The sequence below is a fragment of the Euprymna scolopes genome, chromosome 22 (genome assembly GCF_053919585.1).
Source record: "Euprymna scolopes isolate OS-2025 chromosome 22, ASM5391958v1, whole genome shotgun sequence".
Lineage (NCBI taxonomy): Eukaryota > Metazoa > Mollusca > Cephalopoda > Sepiida > Sepiolidae > Euprymna > Euprymna scolopes.
In genome coordinates, this window is record NC_136503.1 from 14,122,326 (window position 1) to 14,148,869 (window position 26,544).

The 26,544-nt window shown below is 34.8% G+C and overlaps 1 protein-coding gene across 6 annotated transcripts in view; it reads right to left on the bottom strand.

The window, feature by feature from the left end:
• LOC145243903 (nicotinate phosphoribosyltransferase-like) overlaps positions 1-26,544 on the bottom strand; it is a 328,038-nt gene that overhangs the window by 68,224 nt on the left and 233,270 nt on the right. For all 6 annotated transcript variants that reach the window (XM_080107013.1, XM_080107009.1, XM_080107014.1 and 3 more), the window contains 5 exons: positions 24,558-24,673; positions 14,837-14,921; positions 13,105-13,213; positions 8,464-8,604; positions 6,892-6,976 (listed from right to left, as the gene is read on the bottom strand). In XM_080107013.1, the coding sequence (XP_079963139.1) occupies positions 6,892-6,976; positions 8,464-8,604; positions 13,105-13,213; positions 14,837-14,921; positions 24,558-24,673 (536 nt within the window). The remainder of the gene's footprint in view (positions 1-6,891; positions 6,977-8,463; positions 8,605-13,104; positions 13,214-14,836; positions 14,922-24,557; positions 24,674-26,544) is intronic.

A 26,544-nucleotide genomic window follows, 5' to 3' on the forward strand; every position in this document is an offset into this window, starting at 1 on the left:
TAAGTCTACTGTTGATTTTATGTCAGACCTTTTTGCTTGTGTGATAATAAAACTTGTCAAATGCACTTGTGATGTTAGGCTGTATAAGGTGTTAACTTTAGTTAAAATTGCCCTTTCTTCTTTCATCAGATTTTTTCGATTATCAATCCTTACCGAAGACATTCAGATACAAAACTTATCTAAGAACATTGCTAAGCTAAGCACATGAAGTACATTTGTGTGAAATTTCCAAAAAAATTGACCTAGCTGTTTAGGAGTCCATAGGGAATGAACACACAACTAGACAATGTTCCTTTTATATAATAGTATAGGTATTATTTTGGTTTCAAAACAAGAAATGAAAGTATGAATAGTCTTGGCCAACGGCGGGTTAGATCAGCTAACATAAAATATAGTAATCCAAAAAAATGGCTATTTTGTTATTTCACAACTCCTGAGTGTGTTTAAATGTAGTGCAGTAGGTGTGTCAGAAATTTCGTGAAAAATATTGAATAATTCCACCCCGTCTTTCCAAGCTTATAACTCCTCGAAAAATGTAATTCAAGCTCTATTTTTTTTTTCAATTGAAGGAGCAAGGACCAAGGTTTCATTAAAAAAAAAACAAAAAACAAACAACGTGTTTTTTTTAAAAAAAAAAAAAGGTTTTAAACTTCGGACATTACAGGTAAATTTCTAAAAAACGCTACTTTTTTTTTGTTTTAAATTTGAATATATTATTTATTGATCTTTTATCTTCAACTTCAATTTGTGATATATAAAACTTTGGTGGTGCGTAAATTAATTATTTACTTTTTAATAGACATTTGAAAATGGGGGGGTGAATTTAAAAAAAAACGTTTGTCTAAAATATTATATTCAGTTTATTGGAAAGAGCATAAAATTTCACATTGACCCTGAAAATATTGTAAAAATTGAATCAATAGAAAAATTTTGATAGATTTTTAAAGTTTAAAAATTGAAAAATACTGAGCTCGTAAAATTCAATTAATTTCATGTTTTTTAAAAAATAAAAAAAAATATTTCTATTACTTTTAAAACAACTTTAATAGTTTATTTTGGAAGTATAATCCATAAAGAAAATAAACAACCCAGTTTTAAAAGAGAAATTATGAGTTTTTTTTATATTTTATTTGCAGTTTCGTGTTAGGGGTGTCAAAAATTCCTACAAAAATTCTGATACACCTAGTAGTGCAGTGACTGTGGGATTCAAAACCTGCACAGCAGGAGACTAATAAGCAGAACTAAGAGTGTGTGATGTCTTACCATTAAAAGATAGAAAGTTCTAGAGTTTTGAAGATCGAGCCACGTAATTGCTGTGGAGACTCAATCATACAAAATATATGAATTCTCCTACTTGTATAAATATAACGTGAGTTACTATAATAATGTTGTATGCACAGGTAACACTAATTTACCTTGCTTACAGGTTAAGAGCTGGGTGGGGTGTTTGACATGGGGTTTAAGGAATTCATTCTTTTCTCCAAAGTCTGGAAAATGTTTTTATTGCCGATATGATAAACAGAAAAGAACAGTAAAGTTGGCATAGGGACAAAAAGTCTACCTTGGTATCTAGGAAGACATTGTCATTGGGTCAGATGTTACATATTCAAATGCTGGACCACCCAGCAACTGATAAGCCAGTTTCTTTAAAGGAAAAATAATTTGAGTTGGAGAGAAAGAAAGAAAAAGGTAAAAGAGAATTAGAGAGAGATATGGTTAAGATAGAGAAAGAAGAGATTCAAGAAAAAAAGAAAAAGAATATAAAATAATGGGATAGAGAAAGGAAAGAGTAATTTCTAGAGAGGAAAACAGAATGATCTTAAGAGATGGATGGTTGGAATTAGCGTTTGATAAAATCTGTTCTGAAAAACAGATTTTGGCTGGCTGGCATTGAAGAGAACATATCGCCCTGGGCTCTTGCCCAAGGGCAGAAACCCCCATGAGAGCTACGTTGAAAGGCTGGGAAATTGTCTAAAAAAATATTTTTTGACAATTATTTTTTTGCCTAAAATCCCTTATGAACAAAGACAAGATTCAATGAAAAAAATTCATACATTTCTTAGGTAAATCTTTCACGATAGGAGACAAATTCTAAGTACAGTTTTGATAGAAAAATTTACTTGGGCTAATGTCAAGTTTCTACGTTTTTTCTTTCTCCCCACCCCCAAGTATATACGTAAATGTTGCTCAACATTCTGAAATTGAAAATATTTATAGTATAAATAAATTATTACTCCTGTTCCCTTTAGATAATTTTATTTTCTCTTTACTTTAATTAATTTCTCTCTTTTTCTATAAATAATTTCTCCTTTTCTTTTTTGTAAAGAAATAAGGCAAAGACATCCCTACATATCTTTTCATTTTTATTCATCGATTAGATAAACAAATATTAATTTTAACCCAAAATTCTAAAGTTTTTGTGTCTTTTTTTAGAAAGTTTTTCTTATACTTTGAATGTTGAATTCAAATAATTTTAAGAAAATTATGACAACATAAAATAGATGTTTAGAAATTTTTGTAACTAATAAAAGATAAATAATTATTTAATTTTGAGAAAACAAATAATTTCAATGACACATTTTAAAAAATTGGTCTCTGACTAAAATACAATTTTTCTGGTTTGGCTAAGATCAAAGTGTAGTATCTGTTCTTCAGATGCGGCACTTCCATTTCTCGTTCTCTTTCAGTGGAGGAGAAATCCTTCACGACTGAGATAATTTTTATTCTTGTACCCTTTTCTCCACGTTAAAAAACGACCCTGGTGTCTAACTCTGTCCCGTGGGAAGGTATTGTAAATAGGTACAACTCACCGCTCACATTCGAAATGTCGACTTTTAAAAGGTTTAAAAAGGTATGCTGACAACTAATATTACAGTTAAATTTGGGGCTGATAAGTACCTTACCAGATATGAAAACATTTGTTATCCTGCATAAAAACTAATATAATCCCTGGCAGCCATTTTTTTCACAACCGAGGAATTGGTAATGCACATGCACAACGGCTTTTTGATTAAACACCCCCAACCTCCCCATGTTAAGAACAGCTTTCGGAATAAATACCCCATTTTTTTTCTATTGGCGTTGGTGAAAAATATTCGCTATGTCATCTGCTTCAGTTACACACATGCGCATTACTAACTACTTGGTCGTGAAAACAAAATGGCTGCCAGGGATTATATTAGCTTTTACATTGAATAACATGTTTTCATATCTGGTAAACAACTTATCAGCACAAAATTTAACTGTGATATTTGTTGTCAGCATACCTGAAATTCCTATAAAAGTCAATATGTACAATCCAAAAACCACAAGACTGAAATCAACCAATGAAAAATTGATATGAAAGCAATCATTCAAACATAAACATAAGTTCTCATGTCCATTACTTTTAAACAAAATTCAATAAAATTTAAATTTGCTCAAAAACAATAAATTTTATAAAATTTATGTTCATTCAGCTAGCACCGGTAGAAGTGCTAAGCAGCAATTGCCAAGTCATTACAATATTGTAAGTATAATTCTATTCCTTCTACACCAGAACTTTACATTTTTAATATTTAATTACGATATTACTATAAGTTAACCTTAAAATTAAAAAAAAAAAAGAGGGATAGGTCTAACAAAAACTTATCGTCTACAATAAGTGGTTTATCAACAAACTGCTGTCCTTGTGAACTGACCGTTTGATTTGGTCCCAAATTCTTTCTTTACATTTAAAATATGATATGAAAATCCAGCACTTCTACAATACTGCGTGGTAACCATGTTTTGGTTTTCAGTTTGGAGAATATTATTATGAGGACACATTTATTTGATGATCAGTCTGCAGCATTTTTCTCAAATAACCTTATTTTCATTAGCACTGGTTCAATAAGACTGAATAAAGATTTTCAACTGCACAAAAAAAAAGGAAAATTAGATCATATGGTACCACTGGAAGAATACATAATGTAATTAAATCCTTAAGAGAAAAATCCAGGTTGTCCTCGACGGTCGTACATCTAAACAATATGATATAATGCAGGAGTACCTCAGGGGTCTCTCCTTGGATCTTTATTATTCTTGATATTCATAAATGACCTCCCTGATAAAATTGTTTCTGAGATGGGTATATTTGCTGATGACACCACTCTCTATAACAGGCACGAGGGGAAAACAAATGGACACATATCTAAGGAAATGGCAGAAACACTACAGGATGACCTCCAATCTGTAGTAGAATGGGGACAAAAATGGATGGTCACATTCAATGCTACAAAGACTAAGCTTGTTTCCTTCAATAACTACAAGAAACCTTCTCTACTGCCAATAGCAATGGCTAAGAACACATTACCCAAAAGTACTTCCTTTAAACTCTTCGGCCTAACATTTACAGGGAACATGAACTGGAATAGATACATTGAAAGCATTGCCAAGGCTGCTGCGAAGAAGGTGAGCTCTCTCTACTGTGCTAAAAAACTACTTATGCCTGAAAGTATCCTGTACCTCTATAAGGCCACCATTTGCCCATGTATGGGCTGGTGCATCTGCTACTAGTCTTTCACTCCTGGACAGGGTTCAAAAGAGAGTCGCCAACCTAATAGGTCCTGAACTGTCATCTAGGCTTCAGCCTCTGTCCCATCGACGAAATTTTGCACCCCTCTGCCTGTTCTGCAAGTACTTTAATAGTGAATTCTCTGACGAACTACAAGCACTTGTACCCCCTCGACATGAATACTCTCGACAAACCCGACAAGCAAGTAAATCCCACCCCTTCACAGTAGAGATCCCTAGGTGTAAAAAAGCATTTATGTGTGCGAGTACGTGTGTGAGTGTGTAGGTGGGTATGTATATATGTATGCTCCTACATATATTTCTATGTATGTGCGTGTGTGTATGTATAAAGCCACCATTCGCCCATGTTTGCAGTATTGTTGTCACATTTGGGCTGGTGCATCTGCTACTTGTCTCCCACTTCTTGACAGGGTTCAAAAGAGAGTCGCCAACCTGATAGGTCCTGAACTGTCATCTAGGCTTCAGCCTCTGTCCCATCGACGAAATGGTGCATCCCTCTGCCTGTTCTACAAGTACTTTAATGGTGAATGCTCTGACAAACTACAAGCACTTGTACCCCCTTGACGTGAACAAACCCGACAAGCAGATAAATCCCACCCCTTCACAGTAGAGATCTCTAGGTGTAAGAAATCCTTCTACTCCAATAGTTTCTTCCCCAGAACTGTTAAACTTTGGAACTCACTTCTGGGTTCTGCTTTCCCAACTGTACTGACATGCAGAAGTTAAAGTGTAATGTGAACAGACATCTTGCCACACATCCCCCTTCATCATACCCCTGCAACTTATCTCCGATAGTAGCCCCCTACTTCAAAGTGGCATTGTGACTTGTTTGGGGTGAAAATTGAAAAAAGATCAGGCAGTAGAATTTCCTGTAGAATTTACTACAACCACCTGGAATGCCACATCATAACTTTATATTGAAGGAAGGAGCTCCAGTTGTATTAAGAAATCTTGATTCCCCTAAACTGTGTAATAACACAGTTAGCAATAAAATATTTGAAAACGAATGTTCTGGAAGCCATTACAATAACTGGAAATTTTTTTTATTTTTATTCCTTCTGACATGCCATTTCAGTTCAAGCGTTTACAATTTCCAATAAAAATTAGTTTTGCCATGTCTATAAAGCTCAAGGACAACCCCCCAAAAGTTGTTGGACAACCTTGTTTTTCTCATGGCCAGTTGTATGTTCATTGCTCATGCATTGCCATGTCTATAGATAAAGCTCAAAGACAAAGCCCCAAAGCTGTTTGACTTAATCTTCCGACACCTTGCTTTTATGGCTTTTATGTTCGTTGCTCACGAATTAGAAGTTCTGAAAAACTACATTTACACACCTGTTAAAGGTCACACCCAAAGTGTTGTTTATGTAAAGGCACCTCAAAAATAATTATAAAGGTACATTTACCAGTGTTCATATATGCTCTGCTGGAAACTAAATTTCAATTATTTCTTTAACAGAATATATTACTAATGCCAGCTTTACCTGTATTGCACATTAAATAGCTAATACAAAAGAGATTTAACAGTTTCAAATATACACTATGATATAAAATAATAATTGCATCATATTTTGAAAGAAGCAGGACTAAAAGATAAAAGATTAAACTAGAAAAGAAGATTAGTCCTGCTGGCAAGACCTCCATGAAATAAAACGCACTTACTGCTCTTAGCTTATGGGGGATGTGGGAAAAGAATCCATTATGAATTAATGTTTCGTTATAATCAATGATAAAATTATGTATGAGGATGGAATATTCAAATATATCAAATACAACCTGGCAACCCCGGGCACTTCAGCTAGTATATTAATATAATAGTAACTACATTGTGTCTACATTTTTTTTATTGAGGAAGAGGTATTTTCTACTGAATAGCCATGAATTTAACAACAGCTACATAGTAAACAGCTTGATGTTCTGTTTTCTATTTAATAATTTAAATTTAGAGTTATTGTTTTTTCTTTCACTGTTATATTCACTTTAGTAATTGTCAGTGTTCTAGCAGTAAGTCGACTTATGTAGGTACTAAAATCATATGTCGAACTTAGTAATTTAAACTGTATTTTTAATTTTATTTTTTTATATATTAAATACTTAACGTTTCTTTAGACGCACATATTATATATAGTTTTCTATATTAAAATCATTTGGAGAAAATTTATATTAGTGAAAGTCATTTTTTTTTTATTTGCAGAAGTTACCAGTGATGCCGACAAAGCATTAAAAGCTGAGAGAAAGAAAGCAATTTATTCCCCCTCCACTTCTAAAGTAAGAGTTCAAGATCACAACCAAAAAGAGATGCAAGAAAACTTGAGTCAAGTGACAACAAGATCGTACCTGCTGGTTTAATGAATGAATTGTATCTTCATTAATGTCATTGCTGGCGACAATGGTCAGTTTTGCAAACATTGGAATATCGAACCTGTAAAAGAATAAATAAAAAAGGGGTGGGGTTTCACAACAGTTACAAACGTTCATCCAAATTGATAGTTGAATGAAAATTCAATTTCTTTTTTCCTTTAAAAAAAATGTGACAAAAATATTACATTAATCTCAATGTGAAATAAAATATATTGTAGTTCTGAGATAAAGTCATGTTTGAAAAGAATCCATTTTACTTCTAATTAAGCGTAAATATGGCATAATCACATTATCACAGATCACCAAAGTTGAGCAACATTGAGCATGGTCAGTATCAGATGAATGACCAATTGGGAATACCAGGTGCTGTATGCAGGACATCAACACCTCCTCGAAAGAGTTGCAAAACCCTAACATAATCATATCCCTTGACACGGATATACATGCAACTGGGAACTGTTTGTGAATTTCATAGCTCCAGGAAACGTTTTCCTTTAAAGGAAGCTGGTTCAACCTGTACAGAGTAAATGTAGCTTCAGCTCTCATTTATCTAAGTTTTCTTCTATGTACCAACAAATCACCAGTCATCAAAGCCTAATAGAATCTCTGCTTCTGACACGCATCCATGACAGGGGTTGCTTTTTTAAAGTCTCACACTCAATATTTGCAACAAGATGAAACTTTCAGTTCATGAACGCATAAGTTCAGTCATCATAACAATGCAATTTGAAATACCCTCTGATCTACATGGGCGAAAGAAAAAATAGGAGGCATTACTTTTGGAATGTCCCTCACACTTGATCATTAAATTATTTACTATTGTTAACTGCAAAATATGCATTTGGGAGCAGCTCCATCTTCAAACAAATAGATGCATGTGGTTTGGATTCTGGTGAACAATGATTTAAAAAAAAAAATTAAAAAAATAAAAATCAAGCAATCGTCAAATTCCACATGTCTGTTTACTTTCATGACTGGCTGATTGTTCCGCTTCATGATGAATGCCCTTGAAAAATCCCTTCTGCTTATTGCTTAATGTTTACCAATATTAAAACATGTAAACCAACTTAGCTGTCTTTTAGAATAACATATTTTTAAACTGTTAAACATTATTTTTTGTATTATTTGGATTGTTCTCATCTTGGTTGTTTTTTTGTTTTTTTTTCCACAACGTTTCAGCCAATGTAATCTCCGACTGTCTTCAGGTGAATTCACGCTGGATGTGAAAAATAACACCAAGTCTATTCCTTTCTTTTTAATAAATCTGAGTCCATTACTTTTTGGTGATATGGTGTTTGTATATTTTTGAGATGAGTCTTGATGATTTTTTTGTTGCATTATTTCGATTGTTTGGACTATTGTTCTCATCTTGGTTGGTAAACATTAATCAGAAGGGACTTTCTCAGGGCATTCATCATGAAGCAGAATGATCAGCCAGACACAAAATTTGACGATAACTAAAAATCAAGTTAGTTGAGTCATTTGATTCCGAATAGTTTGAAATTTTAGCGACAAAACAAGAAAACAAACGTACAGAGATATACTTACTTTTCTGCGACTACTTGGAACATCTTACGAGAGATATGAGAGAGGTAGGCCAAATCACCACTGTCAAGTCGAACTCCTTTTGGAGTGTAACCAATCTCATGTAGTGCCAAAGCCACGGTACAGAAATTAGGCAGGCCACTCCTAAGAGGGTGGAAAACAAAAGAGAAAAAAAAAGTAAAGAAAAAAGCGTGAATCAAAATTAGTTGAAAAGATTAATAATTTCGTTTATCAAAATTAGGGGTTACAAACTATTTGGTTGTTTTATAGTATATCAACCATTAAAACTCAACTATTGTTTTCCATTTGTAGGTGTGTTCCTTTTTCTTCCTGAGATTCTTATGGATGGTTCTGCTCTTGATGAAAAATCGACTGTAAACCTTCTTGATCTTTCTTTCTCATCAAATCTTTCTTGACATTCATTTATTAAATCCATTGCTCTTTCTGATCCTTGTAAAATCAGTTCTATCGCTCTAAACCGCTTTCTCACACCTGAGGCTATTCTCTATCTCTACAAATCTATTAGACCGTGTATGGAGTTCTGTTGTCGTATTTGAGCAGGTGAATCTCTGTCGCATTTGAAGGTTTTTGATAAACTGCAGAAACGTATTTGTAATTTCTTTGGTGCCACACTTTCTTCTTCACTGCAACATCTCACGGACGTGATGTTGCTAGTCTCAGTCTTTTTTTTATAAATACTATTATGGTGTATGTTTTTCATAATTGTCTGATTTATTTCCTGCTTTCTTTGTTCCAGCTTGTTTTACTCATTAGTGTAGTGGTCCCCATCCACTGTTTAATACTTCATTGTAATACAGCTTCCTATTCCAGCAGCTTCTTTCTATGAATTGCAAGGTTGTGAAACTCTCTTCCTACTCACCGTTTTCATCCTACCTACAATCATTTTTTTTTTCAAATCTAAAGTCAATAAACATGTTACAATATATTTGCACTATAATGGGGTATGATCTCACACAGTCGGGAGATTCTATTTATAAACGATGCTGCTAGGAACTGACAAATCGAATTAATTCACGTTCTGCTACCAATCAATCAGAAACGAGAATTGCTCCATAAATATTAAACCTTTCTGTAACAATTTCGCATATATTTTCTCCATGTCAACACGGGAAGAATCGTTTGCTCTGTGGATTCCAACTAAAAAACTGTCTACTGCAAACCAGTCACCTCCCAGGGCTTGTGTAGAACAACAAACCATCAGAAACTGTTCTGAAACTAAACATGGCTTACACTTCTAGACATGTCTTTACAATAGTCATCTTTCATTCTTGTTAGCTCCTTACATCAAGTGGCTTCATGCCTTGTCTTAAGTGATTTCCATATAAAAATTTCTAGGTTATTTAATAACAAATCCAGTCATTTTTCATATAAGCTTGTATAGTTGCCTTCATTTGTTGTGTATTCGTTCCCCTTTACTGTACATCTTTTAACCTGCCTTTTATTAAAACTTTTCGGTCTGGATACTCCACCACATAATTACAATCATTGTTTTTGAACAATCCCATACTGTTAAACTAATTAGCTTGTTCATTTTGCGATATATCAACCAACTATAGTTTATTTAATGCTGAATAAAGTTGTCAACTGCAATCCTATAGGTAGATTTATAATTTTATATTTTTTTGTTGCCCATAGAAAAAACATTACTCCTAGAAAAAATAATGTGCCCAGAAAAAACATTGACCACAGGCAAAAAACAGCTCTTTAACAGTGGTAATCTGGGGTTTTTTCCCCTCAGCTACAACTTTCCAGTATCTATTTGTAAAGAAAACAAAAAATAGAAATAAGGTTTTGAATTTTAGAAGAATCAGGTTTAATAATAAGGTTGGGGGATGAACTTATAGATACTAGGGTGTGCTGTAACCAGACAATTGATTGGATCATGTTTCTCCAATTTCCTATCTAGTTGATGTAAGGTGCATTATGGGTCACTATCCATGCCCTTATTTTCGTGGAGGGGAGGAGGTGGAATCGGTGAATGCATGGCTGACTTTGTTATAGATATCCTCAGAAGCCGAGAAGTTTTGTTACACTGGTGACACCATTGGGGCACATGGTAAAGTAGGTGTTAGTTTGATCGCAAAAGTGGATAGAGTACATTCAGAGAACTTCTGTCATTCCTAATCAGCAGAGCATTACCATTGTTGACCAAGGGAAGAAGTTATCCGGCATGTGTACAAAGTCTATAGAAGTGAAACCTGGCCAGTGAAGATTGAGGACATGTGTTGCATGGAGAGAAATGATATGAGAATGATGTGATGGAAATGTAATAAAAGTTTTAAAGACGGGCTTAGTTCTGATGACCTCAGAGGAAGATTAAATTTGGACAGTATAGGCAGATGTCTGCAGAAGAGTGAACTTTGGTGGCATGGCAAAATTTGAAAGAATGGATGAAAGGTCTTGGGTCAAAAGATGCAGAGAAGTCTAAACAACAGGTTCAGATCACAGAGAAAAGACAAGGAAAACTTGGGAGAAAGCAATAAAAATCAAACTAGGTCAGAGATAGGTTACTGTAGAAGTTAATTTCTTAGAGGCGTCGAACACATGCCAGTTCGTAAAATGGATGTTAAACAGAAAGTGATGATCATAAATTCAAACATGCGGAAATCAGTCTTGCAAGATCGTTTTTCTACAAGGTCTTTTGCCTAGGAGTTCTTTCAAAATTTTAGTAGTATTTTATTATTGTTGCGATGATGTAACAACGTTGGCAGTGTAGAAAATTGATAAGTAGGATTGGCATGTTGCTTACTAATTTTAGCTAGCTTTGGTGAGAAAATGAATTTGAGTCAATTTGGCATGACAGTTGCTGTTTAGAAATTGGAGAGAACAGATGCCATGAATTAATCTGCAGCAAGTGTGACAGGCATGCGTTGAAGCACCTGAGAATGGTATGCACATACTTTCACTCGACACCCCTTAGGGTATGTAAATGCACTCGTCCAGGAGGGAAATAAGGATGACACTCGAGTCATTTGTTAGTGGTTTCATAGATCGCTCTTAGGCTGTGTTGACATTATTGTATTGAGTTTGTATTGGCGTTGCTAGTCTAATCTGGATGTTATTGCTAGAGTCTGTATTGGCATTGCTGTTATGCACATATCGGCGATCATTCAGAGTCAAAAGTTCTTGTGTTTTTTTGTTTTTTTTTCCTGATACAGCAACTGTTTGAGAAAGTGGATCCTGTTGAGCTAAGATCATGAAGTTATTTTTTCCATTTCATTTGCAAAACTTGTACCTACCAACTAAGATGACTGAGAAATATTTTTTTATGCAGAATATGAACGCACGCATTTTGGTAACATGCATCAGAATTAGTGATGCATCATTGAATTCTTGGCAAAAAAAATGCATTGAAAATGGTGTTGACTGTAGAAAATAAGTTCTGGAGAACAAAAAGATCACTTGTTGTCATAGTACCACTCCTGTCTTTGTATCTCTTCAACTTTTTTTTTTTTTTTAGTTAAAAAAAAAAAATAAATAAATAGGAGGATTTACTTTTCGAATGACCCTTGTAAAAGTACATTTTCTTGTCTCGAATGAAAATTATTTTGCATCACACCAAAAATTTAACCTTTAATCTCCAGAAGATTGTCAATTACAACCGAATATTACCAAGTAGTTTATTCATTATGCCACACGTCTATTAATCATAAAAAATGGTTGCCCATTAGCTGTAGTATGTAATTACATGGTAGCCGTATTTTTCAGACATCTGCGCTAAATGAATATTTGCTACACACAGAGAAAAAGTTGATGTTGTGCGTTAAATAAAGTTGATAAAATAGTTAGATTTTGTTCTCTGTGATATAAGCGTTGTTTAAACTTTAAAATGAAATGCGTACATGATACGCTTATAAGTCAAATTATAATGTAAAGATTTTGTAAAATTAACAAACGTTTGTTTAAGATAAATAAATAAATAAAAAATAAATTTAAAAAAAAATCAATAATCTGATGTCATACATCTTCCTCAGATTTTTTTTTTTTTTGCATTGCAATTTGGCTTATAAACATATAATGTACATTTTTTTTTTTTTTTTTTTACAAAGGAGTCACCACTTATCAAGGCCCGAAGGCTACTCGAGGATAAGGGTTAATGAGTGTACAGTGGTCAAGGGGAACATGTCATGGTAATCGTTAGTAGTGGAAATTTGGTAAATTGAATTACTTAAGGGGATGGCTCACCAAGAATTTGTTCATGTTGAACCTGAAGACAACCATATTGTAGACAGTTGGGAAACAGGAAAACGGAAGGGAGTTCCACAGGTGTGTAATTCTAAGGAAGAAGTTTTGTTCATGGAATCTACATTTAGGTTTAGGCACAGATAAAGAGTATTTCATTTTAAAATTTAAACAATCTTTATATCACGGAGAACACAATCTAAGTATTTCATACCATGCGTTCCTCGCAGACATTAAAAAGAAGCATAACATAAAGATTTTACTACTGAATTCCTTTCATTTTGACATCATGGCACAAAAAAAAGAAAATATATTTATTCTGTGGAAGACTTAATATGTTGAAATATTGATTTGACACAAATGTTTAATTTACAAAATCTTTGTATTGTAATTTGACATAAATGTATGACATATCTCATTTTAAAAGTTGATACTACTTACTTCACCACATCGTAGGTGTCAATGAGTGCAAGGAAAGCATCAGGAAAAGAGATTGCATATGAACAGAAAGCGGCAAGTTCACCTTCGCTAACTTGATCTTTCAAAAAACCTGAAAAATAAATTAAGCTTCTTTTATTAGAAAAAAAAAATAAAAATATGCATAAATGTATATTTATTTCATTAGTTTATTTCATGATTAAGTGTTAGCAGTTGAAAGGAATTGATTTAGCATCTTACCATCTACAAAACAAACTCTGAACAGAGAGCAAGTATTGGTTATTATTTAGAATTCAACTTAAAAAAAGAAAAAAAAAAAAAACGACAGAAAAATCTTTATGATGTATAAAACGGTTACGGAACAGTAATGTCATATTCCAAAAATCACATGAATTAATCAAATTTTTACAAAGAAAATTATTTTTAAGCAATTAATGCAAATTCATCATCATAAATCTTGTAGTTATGAATTATTGTTGAGTTATCTTCCTTTAATTCTTGACATTTTTTTTTCATAATGGAAGGAGAGACAATGACTTTTCAGCTACTCATAAAGTTGGATTTTCTTAGTTAAAAATAAAACTACTTGATCAATTTGTGATTTTTGGAATGTGACATCTTCGTTCTGTGACCGGTACATACATAATAAAGAATTTTCTTTATTGTCTGTAGCTTTGTTTCTTTGATTAAGTTGAATTCAAAATACGAACCAATAAATCTTTTTCAACTGTCACTTCTTCAAGTTTCTAACAGAGATCATATCATCATGTACTTCTTGACGATGAAAGAATGGAGACTTCTTCGCTGAACTGGCTAGCGATTACATTGCTAAATGGAACATACCTAGTCATTAATTATTGGCATAATGAATATGAATACATCTAGAGTTCCTTCTCACAAGAATATGATTGGCTGGTGTAAGCCATGAATAAGGACAAGTTATAGCAGCCTGGGAGTGACAACAAAAGCATAAAGCATATTAACAGTTACGACTACAAATGAACATTCATTAAGGAGACTTACTAGATTGTGTTACTTGATTACTGTAGCTAAAACCACTCAGCTGCTTCAAACGACTATAGCTTTTTGAGGACATACATCTTACATCATGTTCTTGGTGGGACATGTCAATTCTAAAGCTACATTAACTAAAGGACTTAGATATGTAGGTTTCAGTTTTCAAAACAGACAATACAATAATATCATCAGGCCTGCATTCATGTCAGACAGACTGGTTCCCATCACATCAACAAAGTTAAGCAACAATGAACTTGGCCAGTACCAGATGGGTGACTATTTGGGACTTCCAGGTGCTGTATATGCTTGCCGCTTATCTCGACATTGTTTCAAGTCATTCAGGAGAGGTGTGGTTGGAGATTGTGAAACCCTTGCCACACAAGTACATGTGCAGCTGCCTCTACAGGGGGTATCCTTTGTCTTTCAAGACTGAACAGAGGCATTGATACATTAGGTAGAAATGATGAATCAGTGTAACAGCTCATAAAACAAAAAATCATTTGTTTTAAAGTTGTAACTTTTTGGGGGAAGGAAAATCCTTTGCAGCAGTAATCAACACTGTGTCTAGCATCAAAATCCACTAAATTCGAACAGAGAAAATGAGCAGATTATCAAAACCACTGCAATGAACAGATGCAAAAAAACAAATAAACACGGGTTTACATTAGCTAGAATCAAACTGTTCTGTTCTGTCAAAAGGAGTAGAAATAATACTTACCAAATTGATTTGAGAGAGTATCTTGCCATTTTAAACAAAGTGCCAAGAAATCAACTACTTCATCAGAATCTCGCCTCTTCAGTTTCTAGAAAAATTGGAATCAAATTTTAGCATAAAGAAAAACATCAGTCATATAACATGCATAACAGATGGGACGATTTCAACAGCCACTCCCCCCCCTCCCTCCCAGTTTCCGATACAATTACCAGTTCTGTTCTAAATTATCGATCCCAATTCTTTTAAACTCTCTAAATATTTAGCTACAGAATTTTTTGTGAGTGTCGGTGACCATGAAAAACCCATATAATATATGCATATATTTTCACGAATGTAAAATACACTTGTGGCAGAGGTAATCTATCGATTTTAGTTTTACTGATAGTGTAAAAATCAATAAATATTATGTTTTTTTAATAATGCTAGCAATTGAAAATAAAATTTTAAATAAAACAAACAAAAAACAATTCAAAGAATAGTTTGTTTTTTTAATTGGAAAATAGGCTCAAATTTTTATGATTCCGACACCATTAAAAGTTCTGAAATTTTTGATTGCTGATTCAAATAACACTAGTATAGAAATAAAGTTATAGTTCTTGTCTAGTTATTCTCCACAAACTACTCCTACTGTTTTAGAAATAGACCTCTAGCCATACATTATATATATAAGTTATGAAAATATGTATGGCAATTAAGCTACACAGCATATTCTGCGTTTCATCCTCATGAGAGTTTGTCAGGCTTATGCAAAGAGTTGTGGCTATCGCACATTTTTATATAAACACATGCTATTGAATGTAGTAGTTAGCCAATCAGCTTCTTAGTTGTAACCGCGCCCATCCTAATCAGCTAATGGTCGGGTACTTACAGGACAAAGGTACAGTTGACCTCAGGTTCACCCTTTCCCTTTGTTTGTTTTATAGGAAAAGGGCACGGTTACAATTAAGCTGATTGGCTAACTAGCAAATTCAATATCATGTGTTTATATAAAAATGTGCAATAACCACAACTCTTCGCATAAGCCTGACGAATTCTCATGAGGATGAAACACGAAATATTCCGTGTAGCTTAATTGCTATATATATATTTTCATAACTTACTCCCTTGCTCTACTTATGTATTGCGCACTGTTGAAGAAAATACTGAAAATTTATGCATATTATATCTTGTATGAATTTATGTGATTAAATGAAATAGTAATATACATATATACATATATATATATATATATGATCATTGCAACATCTTGTCAGACGAGAGCCACCCCTCAGTCACTAAAAGTCCATGTGCCTGGAGATGACTTTTTAGCCCTGCCAGCGACTTGCACACCCTCAAGCAGACATGACACTGAAAACGTTCACTGATTTGTATGAAACTAACAGCAGCGGAACCTGTATTATCGTGGGCTTTCATGTGATTAACAAAACCTGCCTTAGACAACAGATCCCGATCACACACCTTACAGATCCAGAGATCTCCATGGTTGGGCGGCAAGGTTTGGCATTTCCTACATGCTCTCTTAAGCTTCGCTCAGTCTATTTTGGCTGCTTCAAAGTGTTCTGCACCCCTGTATATCAGTGTCCTCCACTGCTTGCGATCATACGCTAGGGACTCCCAACTGTCAACAGGAATATGAAAGCTCACCAGACTCTCCTTGATGCTATCACGAAAACGTTTTTTGGGCTTGTGCTGGGGTCTTTTTCCAAGAAATAGCTAACCATAAAACAACTGTTTTGGGAGTCGATAGTCTTCAAGCCATATGAGATGACCCGCCCAATGCATCTGGTTCTTAATAACAATAATAGCAATACTGGCTGTTTTGGCCTTTTTTAAGACATATGTATCAGGGACAAAGCTATACCACTTTAAACCAAGAATGTGTCTAAGGCAATGCTGATAGAACCTCTTGAGCAATTCTATATGTGACCGGTACAAGGTCCAAGTTTCAGATGCGTAGAGTAGGGATGGTACTACACATGCTTGATATACTGAAATTTTAGTTGTCAGAGTTAGATCACCGTCAGACCAGACTATCTTGTAACCTTCCAAAAGCATCAGATGCCTTGCTGATTCTCTGTCTTATTTCCGTATTAAGAGTGCCATCATTTGATAAGGCACTCCCAAGGTAGACAAAATTTTTTACGACTTCAAGGCGCTTTCCACAGACTAAGATATCAGGTTCCACATACAAATCATCAGGAGTGGGAGTGTATATGACTTTAGTTTTCTTAATGCTGTCAGTCCGAAGCAGGTACAAGCATTTGTAAAGAGATCCATCACTAGTTGCATATCTACTGGGGAATGTATTACAAAGTAAGCATCATCAGCATACAACAGTTCCCTAACAAGTCCATCACTAACGAGTGTTTTGGCTGGGAATTTTCTGAGGTTGAACACTTTTCCAGTCTAGACTCCTAACAACGGTTCCCCAGTTCGATACAAAATACCTGATCAAGGCCGGAGGGCAAAACGAACGAAACGTTGTGACTATAACAACCAAGATGAGGAAGTCAGTCCGACAATCTCAAATGAAAACACCTCATCTCAAAAATACAGACAATACAGACAATTACTACTTTTCCAGTCGTTCGGAATCTAATATAAACACCCATATAATAATCGTGGAAACTATACCAGAGCACAGCAGTCAGAGCGAAAACAATGTTGGTGCAAATCACCCTGCTTCACACTATTATCAATGGGGAATTCTTCTGAAAGCTGACCATTGAAGTTGACGCGATCTTTCATACTACGATGAAGTTGCTTGAACTTGTCTGTAAAAGCAGGTGTACAGCGAAATTTTTCCAGCACTTTCCAGAGAGCCTCATGGTTGACTGTGTCAAACGCCTTGGTTAAGTCCACAAACACCTGGCAAAGAGGCATACGCTGTTCAATACATTTTTCCAAGAGCTGTCTAGCAGAAAACACCATATCCACAGTTCCTTGCCCACCTCTAAAACCAAACTGGGATTCCGGAAGAATATCAGGACATACATACTTTTCGTATCGGTGTAGCAAGAGCCGTGCAAATACCTTTCCAATTTCACTCAGCAGCGAGATACCTCGATAATTTCCATAATCAGACCTTGTACCCTTTCCTTTGTACAACATAACCAAGATGGCATCTACTCAATCTCGGGCAACCTGGTCACCCTGCCATACTGACAGTATCAAAGAGTGGACCACACAATGTACATTGACACCACCATGTATCAGCAGCTCAACAGAGATGCCATCCAGCCTAGGGGCTTTGTTTGAGTTTTATGCAGTCAGCTGTTTCCACAAGAGTCAGTTCAACATCAAGTTCCGGACAAAAGGAACATTGAGGGATACTTTCTATTGCAGCAACATCAACATTGGATGGGTTATGAAAAAGATCATGAAAGTGTTCATGCCATCGATGCATAATTTCATCTGAGGTTTTCAGCAAGGTTTTCCCGTCCTTCGCCAGGATTGGTGTAGTTGAAGAGGATTTCGGACCATAAGCCTGATGAAGCAGAGTGTAGAATGTCTTGATATCGTAGGCAGTCTGTATCTCCCTGGAGAGGTCAGACCACCATTTGTTTTTTATTTGGCGCACACAACACTGAACCTCACTCCGCACAGAAGAAAAGTGGGCAGCGAGCGCTGGCTTGTTCAGAGGTGAAGAGTTGAGAAGTTTGAAATAAGCTTTCCGCTTTCTTCCAATTTGAAGGTTAATTTGATTGAAATTATCAGCAAACCAATCTCGATGTCTGGGAACCTTCAATCCAAGAACTTCAACACCTTTTTGGTATATTGTATCTCTTACTGTCTCCCAATCACAATCTGAAAAATCCACCTGTTGAAAGCAGATTTCAAGGAACTTCGTACGACTGGATCCTTCAATTTGGAAACATCAATACGTTTAGGCACTTTGACACCATTGAAACGGCTTTTTTTGCGAACTGTAATTCTCAGTTTAACTGACCATTAAATGATCAGTACCACAGTCAGCACCATGCATTACTCTAACTTTGCAAAAATTTCCAGGATTACCACGTCTACACAGTATGTAATTAAGCAAATGGCCATGTTTAGATTGAGGATGGAACCAGGTTTCCTTGTTTTTCTGGTGGGAAAAAGTGTTGGATAACAAGATTTAGTTCACTGCAGAGATGGAGAAGCAGCATACCATTTGAATTGACTCTACCAATGCCATATGGACCGAACGGAGACCAAGTCTCATTGTCTGATCCAACCAGTGTATTGAAGTCACCAAGAACCACCAAACTCTCAGCACATGGCAAACCGGTGATAACAGATCTAAGCATATGATAAAAGGAAGTAATATCGTCTTCAATCGAAGTAAGAGTCGGCGCATAGGCAGAAAGAACATTTATGTAACGACCAGCAGCAGGGGGCATTCTCAATGTCATTGCACGGTCATTTATGCCTACTGGCTATTCAATCTTGTCAATTAAGGAGTTCTTAACTGCAAAACCAACACCAGCCTCACGCCTCTCCCTTTCAGCACTACCAGACCAGAAGATCGTGTAGCCTGACTCACGCTCAACCAGTTGATCCTCACCTGCGAAACGTGTCTCAGAGAGTGCAGCAATGTCTGTATTGTATCTTTGCAATTGCTTAGTTAAAATTGCAGTCTTCCGTTCTAGTCTTTTACCATTGTTAATAAGTGTTCTCACATTCCAGCAACAGAGCTGGAATGGGTGCCATTTAGCATAATATCTTCTGTTCCTGTTAATATGGACAGCCATCGCCAATAGGACGTTTTTTTTGACAAATGGCTGAGGAAGTATCTGTACAATGCAATTATTACATGCTTCCAGCATTTCAGGCCTACACGCATCACAACTTTTCAATGGCTGAGGGGGTATCTATACACAGATGATGTTACAGAGTTTTAGCTTTGTACGACAGCTAAATCTCTCTCTTGGTTCAAAATGTTGACATCCAGCAACAAGCAAGACCAAGATAGCCTGCGACAATTCAAACTGCAGACCAGCTTAATGCGGGTATTGGTCTCCCGCTTTATGGGTTTTTTTTTAGGTTTTTTTAAATCTAAGATTTGCTTCTCCTAGAGGGGTTGCCTTCACCACGGCTTACGGGAGCCCTCTCCACCCCACATACACATGACAATAAACACATGCGTACATACAGACGTACGTCAACATACATACGTACGTTGACGTACGTCTGTATGTACACATGTGTTTATTGCACACACATGCAACCATAATCACGTAGAGGCACACAAATACACATGTAAAATACACATGAAGGAACATTCCAAAAGTCATACATAGTAAGTGGTCAGCGGCTGGACCGTTTTTGTCCCTTTACCTTCCTGATCTTTTTCCTCCTTCCTTTTTTCTGTTTTTTTTTTAAATAAAAAGTTTGTTTTAGACTCACACATATACAGTACATGATAAAGATGATCATGTTGACAAATTCACACATAATTTTCCAAATAACTCAACGTACGAATCGACGAAAAACAACAGTCCAATATACATATATATATATATATATATATATATATATATATATATAAATGTAATTCTTGGTTCGTTCAAAATCGATAAAACCATATTTCTACATTACCAATTTAATTGAAATTTTCAGAAAATCTATCTGTAAAGTCAAGGAATAGCAATACACATGAAAAAATTGAAATAGCTTAAAATATTTCAATATTGGTATACATAGAAAGAGCTTGATGAGCTTAGAAAGAATATTTTTTTAATTTTTAAATCCAATTAAAATTAAGGAAGTTATGACTATTTTTGTGCCTCACACATTTGGATATTTTTCCCTATTTAAAACCATATGCGTTTTGTCACATTTTTTACACTACTTTTTCAGTAAAAATACTGTATTTTTGTTAAAACAGAAGATTAAGCAATGAAATTTATCATATAAGTGTATTTTTGTGCTAGGAATTAGAATATGCTACTGAAAATCTCCAAAAATTAATAGTTTCCAAATAATCTGCAGTAAATGCACATAAATATGCTGCAATTCCTTAAAAATGCCATGTATTCATAAAAAGAAAAGTTAAACAACTCGAAACTGAATTGTAATACATTATATGTACAAATAACTGAAATCGAAATCTAGGACTGTTTAAAAATGAATATATTGCAAAATTTCTTTGGTATTATTATAGATTGTACTAAGAATATGAGAAACATGCATTTTCTCTTTTTATTAGATTTTTCCATTACACCGAATTGAGCCACTGCAACGCGTGGAAGAGTACAGCTTATATATATATATACACACACATTATGTGTGTGTGTATATATATATATATATATATATATTAAAAAGGTAAGAAATAAAGTTACATGGTCTTATGTTAATAAGGATAAAAGGAAAAAGAAACCTTTTTAGGTCATGACATTCTGAAGCTAAATGCTTCTCATCAGAAAAGTAGGCATTATACAAAACTAAGGGTAACAAGATAAATTTAAAGCATTTAGATAATTAGATAAGAAATTGCAAAAAAAATTAGTGGGGAGAAAAAAAAAAATAGAGCATGAAAAGAAAGTTCCAAAAGTAGAAGATTGAAAAGGAAATAATAAAGAATTAGAAAAATAAATAATAAATAGAAAAGATAAAGAAATATATGTAAGTAAAAAAAATGATAAAAAATAAGAATAGAATATAAGAAATGAAAATAAGAGAAGAGTATGGAACAAAGGAGAGGAGGGATTTCTAAGGGTTCAAAGTGAAGAAAAAAAAAAAAGAAGAAAAATGGTCGATTTCACTGATTTCAATGACAACAAAAACATGGGGAGAGTGAAATATTTGTTGATCATCATTCAATCTTGGGTCTCCCTGCTAGTATATATATATATATATATATTTATTATATATACACCCCTTGCCAGAATTATATGCAAATCGATATTTTTGTTCTAACCCCGATAGTTTTCAATGAAAATTTGTGAAACTTCGCACGTTATATGGCAACACTAACACATGCGCAGATATAAAATTTTAAGCTGATCTGCACAATAGCAAGCAAACGGCAGCCATTTTGGTGACTTGCAGTTTTTTTCAGCGTACCAACTTTATATAAAAGAGGGACGTAAAGGTGCTTTAAGTCAAGCTGAAAAGTGTAAAATTGTTCAAAGGTTCCATAATAAGATTTCCACCTTAGAAATTGCCAAAGAATTACACCATGATCATCATACAATCAAAACATATTGTACTAACCCTCAACTTTACAACGGACGTTCTAACAAAGGGAAAATTTGTAAGAAATCATATCTGTCACATCGAACAATGAGCAAGATCAAGAGAGAATTTCGCCATAACCCACTTGAAACTAGCAAACAACTTTTTGAAAAAGCTGGTGTTCCTGATGTGCCCAAATCAACTCGTTGCCGTATCCTGAGGACGATTGCAAAATTTGGAAAGCCAGAGGTCCGCCCTCAATTGAAGGATATCCACAAGAAAAAGAGGATGGAGTGGGCAAGAGATCACATGAAGGTGAATTTTCAAACGGTTTTGTTCACCGATGAGTGTCGAGCAACCCTTGATGGACCCGATGGGTGGAGAGGAGGATGGTACCATAATGAGGGTCTACGTCTCCAAAGGAGCAGGTGTCAACAAGGAGGTGGTGATGTGATATTCTGGGCTGCAATCATTGGCAATGAGCTGGTAGGACCATTCAGAGTCGCAGATGGAGTGAAAATTACTGCCAAACTCTACATTGACCTCATTAAGGAACACTTGGAATCCTGGCACAAGAATTTAGCATTCCTGAAAAAGATGATATTCATGCATAATAATGCACCGTCTCATTCTGCAAGGATAGCCACTGAATATTTGGAGAGAGTTTTTGCCAGACATGGGGAAAATAATGTGATGGCCAGCATATTCTCCAGATTTAAATCCCATCAAAAATCTGTGGAGCATCTTGAAACAAAATATTTACTCCGGAAGGCAGTACAACAAGGATGACCTCTGGAATGCTATACTGACTGCTGCCAAAGACATTTCATCAGATGAAATAGAAAGTTTGACATCTTCAATGGACCAAAGGCTTTTTGCTCTTGTCAATAAAAATGGTAATTATATAAGATATTGATTGTACTATGAAACCATATTGAAGTTGTTTGTTCTTTATTATTGTTGTTCACAATTTACAAATTCCTAGAATAATCTATGTTTTGATGATCTTTTAGCACTTCACCATATTTTAGCAGTGCTTTGCATATAAAGTTGGCATGCTGAAAAAAATGCAAATCACCAAAATGGCTGTCAATTATTTATTACTGTGCAGATTAGCTTAAAATTTTAGATCTGCACTTGTGTTAGTGTTGTCATATAACGTGGTAAATTTCACAAATTTTTATTGAAAACTATCGGAGTTAAAACAAAAATGTCGATTTGCATATAATTCTGGCAAAGAGTGTATATTGTACTGGTATTTTATTTCATCAAATCAATCATCACAAAGAAATTCTTGAAATAAAGATGAAATGTGGATGATAATTTTGGTTTGTTCCTGCTATTTCTCTCTCTCTCTCTCTCTATATATATATATATATATATATATATATAAAGGGAGTGAGCATTTCCTATGGACTCAGACACAACTGAGCCGTTTTTTTTTTTTTAATTTCACACCAATGTACTTTATTTGTCTGACAGTGTTCTTAGAAAGGTTTTGTATCAGAATGCCTCTGATAAGTATAAATATTTTTTTTTGTTTACAAGGTGGTCACCACTTATCAAGGCCCGGAAGCCACTCGGGGATAAGGGTTATTGCATGTACAGTACGTTAATGTTGAGATTTGATAGAGTGTCTACTTAAGGGGGCGGTTCATCAGGAATTTGTTTATGTTGGACTTGAAGACATTCAATTGATAATCAAAAAAATCCAATTGAAGAAGGAACAGTCCGATTTTGACCAAAGTTAACACTGATACAGCTTAACATCATAAGTTTTATCACCACACAAGTAAGAGTGTCTGGTGTTTAAAATCAATTTTTTACATCTCTGATAAAACATTAATATTGAATATTAAATATTTCTGTTTAGAACACAACTAAACCATGATACTTGACTTATGCTAATACGTATGTAATTCCACAGTCAAAACAATACCACAGCTCACAAGTGCCATGAAAGCTAAATTGGAAGTCCAATACTCGAGTTTCGCCCTAATTTGGCATCATCAGTTAAATACATCTGAACTTAAGATTCGAAACCTGATCTCTTGCAAGTGAGATGAGTACTCTACTCTTGAGCAACCGCACCACATACAAACAAGTCTAGTAGCACAGATCAAGCAAACTGTATCAAAATTCGACTGCGGAATTAATTATCTCTCACATTCTGAAAATTCATATATATATATATATATATATATATATATATACACATACATACACACACAGCAATCACGAACTTAAACATAAATACATGAAATATGATGAGGTTGAAGAGAGAAGGGTGAGGAAAGAATTAGGTAGAAGTATACAGAGGGGAAAAATAAAAAGGTACTAAGTATACAGTGCTTCAGAGAGAGAAATTCTATAAACATTGTGAACAATATCTTAAAGAGAGTAATATGCAGAGAGAGGGGAACAGAGAAAGTGAAATATTCAAAGCCAGAGAGAGAGAAAAGAGGGTGTTGAAAAACACTTGATGGGGAGGGGGTAGGTTGAGAGTGTTTATAAACAGCTACAGAAAAAAATTACAAATTTTTTTTTTTTTTAATCTCACCCTGTTCTTCAAACTGTCAAAATTAATAAATGAATTGACGAAGGCATGTGCATGCGTTCCCTGTACAGGTATATCATAGAGCTTCCCTGCTAACACATTGCTGGTTCCATCAAACCCTGGTTAAAAAAAAAAAAAGAAATGAATAGCATAAAAAGAAATGTAATTTTTTTTTTTTTTTTTTTTTTTGTAAATTTAGACCCTTTGTACATTAGGTACCCAAAAAATGATCTACTTTAAAAAAAAAAAAAAATGAGCGTTAACTTGTTTTTACATGTTTGTTCAAATTTCCGACTTCAGGTATTTCTTATAGAACTCTGGAATCTTTGTCGAACTCAGAAATCTTCACAGAATTTCAAACTGAATCGATAGAGGTAGCATGCTCTCATTTCATCAGCCATAACTGGGTAGAAGTCCTAAGTAATTCACAATTGTACTTTGAGTGTTGTCCACACTGTGGATCGAACCTCTTCCAGAAGACTAACTTCACAACTGAATTTATCAAGTACTTTATCCACTACGCTATTCTCATCTCAAAAATTCAGAAATGTAATTCCAGTTTTTTTATTAATATTTCCCAGAAGTAAACAACATTTAAACAAAATTAATGAATGGTAATCATTTTAAACAGGTTTTTAATGTTATTTATCCATTTATTTATTATCCTCATCTTCTAGTCATTGTGTCACAAGATGAGGATAATAGTTTGCAATAAATAAATGGATAAATAATACAAATTACTCAAAAAGAATTCTTATTAATTAAATAATATCAGTTTTTAATGGTTTTGCCATAAGAAATCTACATTAAGCCCTGTTGTCAGCACTAATAATTGTTATGTAATGATTGCCAGTTGTATTCTTTAGAATTTACAAATTATTTTTTAGATATATGTTTTGAATGGAGATTTTTCACAAACAACTGAACATGTCCGTGTGTGTGCAGAACAGTCAATTTTTGGTCTTTAGACTTGAAATTTGATATAAGGGATATGGACTTTTTTTTTTCTATTACATTTTCACCCCAAACAGGGCACATTACCACTTTGTTGTAGGAGCTACTATCAGGTACATAAGCATCAGGAGTACTGTGTAGGGAGTTGGGCAGCAAGATGTTGGTTCACATTACACTTGAACTTCTGCATGTCAGTACAGTTGGGGAAGCAGGGACCCGAAAGGGAATGCCAAAGTCTAGCGGTTCTGGGGAAGAAACTACTGGAGTAAAAGGCTCTCTTACATCTAAGGATCTCTACCGTGAAGGGGTGGTATTTTGCTGCCTGTCGGGAGTATTTACGTCAAGGGGGTACAAGTGCTTGCAGTTCGTTAGAGCATTCACCGTTAAAGTACTTGTAGAACAGACAGAGGGATGCAACATTTCGTCGATGGGCTAGAGGCTGAAGTCTAGATGGCCACTCTCTTTTGAATCTTGTCTAGGAGCGAGAGACCAGTGGCAGATGCACCAGCCCAAATATGACAACAATACTCCATATATGGGCGAATGGTGGCCCTATAGAGGTATAGGATACTTTTGGGTGTTAATAGCTTTCTAGCACGGAAGAGAGAACCCACCTTCTTTAGATATGTGTTCATTTGTTTTCCTGTTGTGTCTGTTATAGAGTGTGGTGTCGTCAGCATATATACTCATCTCACAGACAATTTTGTCAGGGAGGTCATTTATGAATATTAGGAATAACAGAGGTCCAAGGATAGACTCCTAAGGCACTCCTGCATTTCTATCATATTGTTTAGATGTACGACCGTCAAGGACAACCTGGATTTTTCTCTTATCTAAGAAGGATTTCATTATGTTAAGTATTCTTCCAGTGATACCGTATGATCTGATTTTCTTGAGAAGACCCTCATGCCTGTTAAAAGCCTTAGATATATCTAGAGCGACCACTCTACCCTCCCCCGCTTTGTCCAGTGAATGGTATATACGTTCTGAGATTACAGTTAGGATGTCTGCTGTGGTATGGGCTTGCCTCAATCCA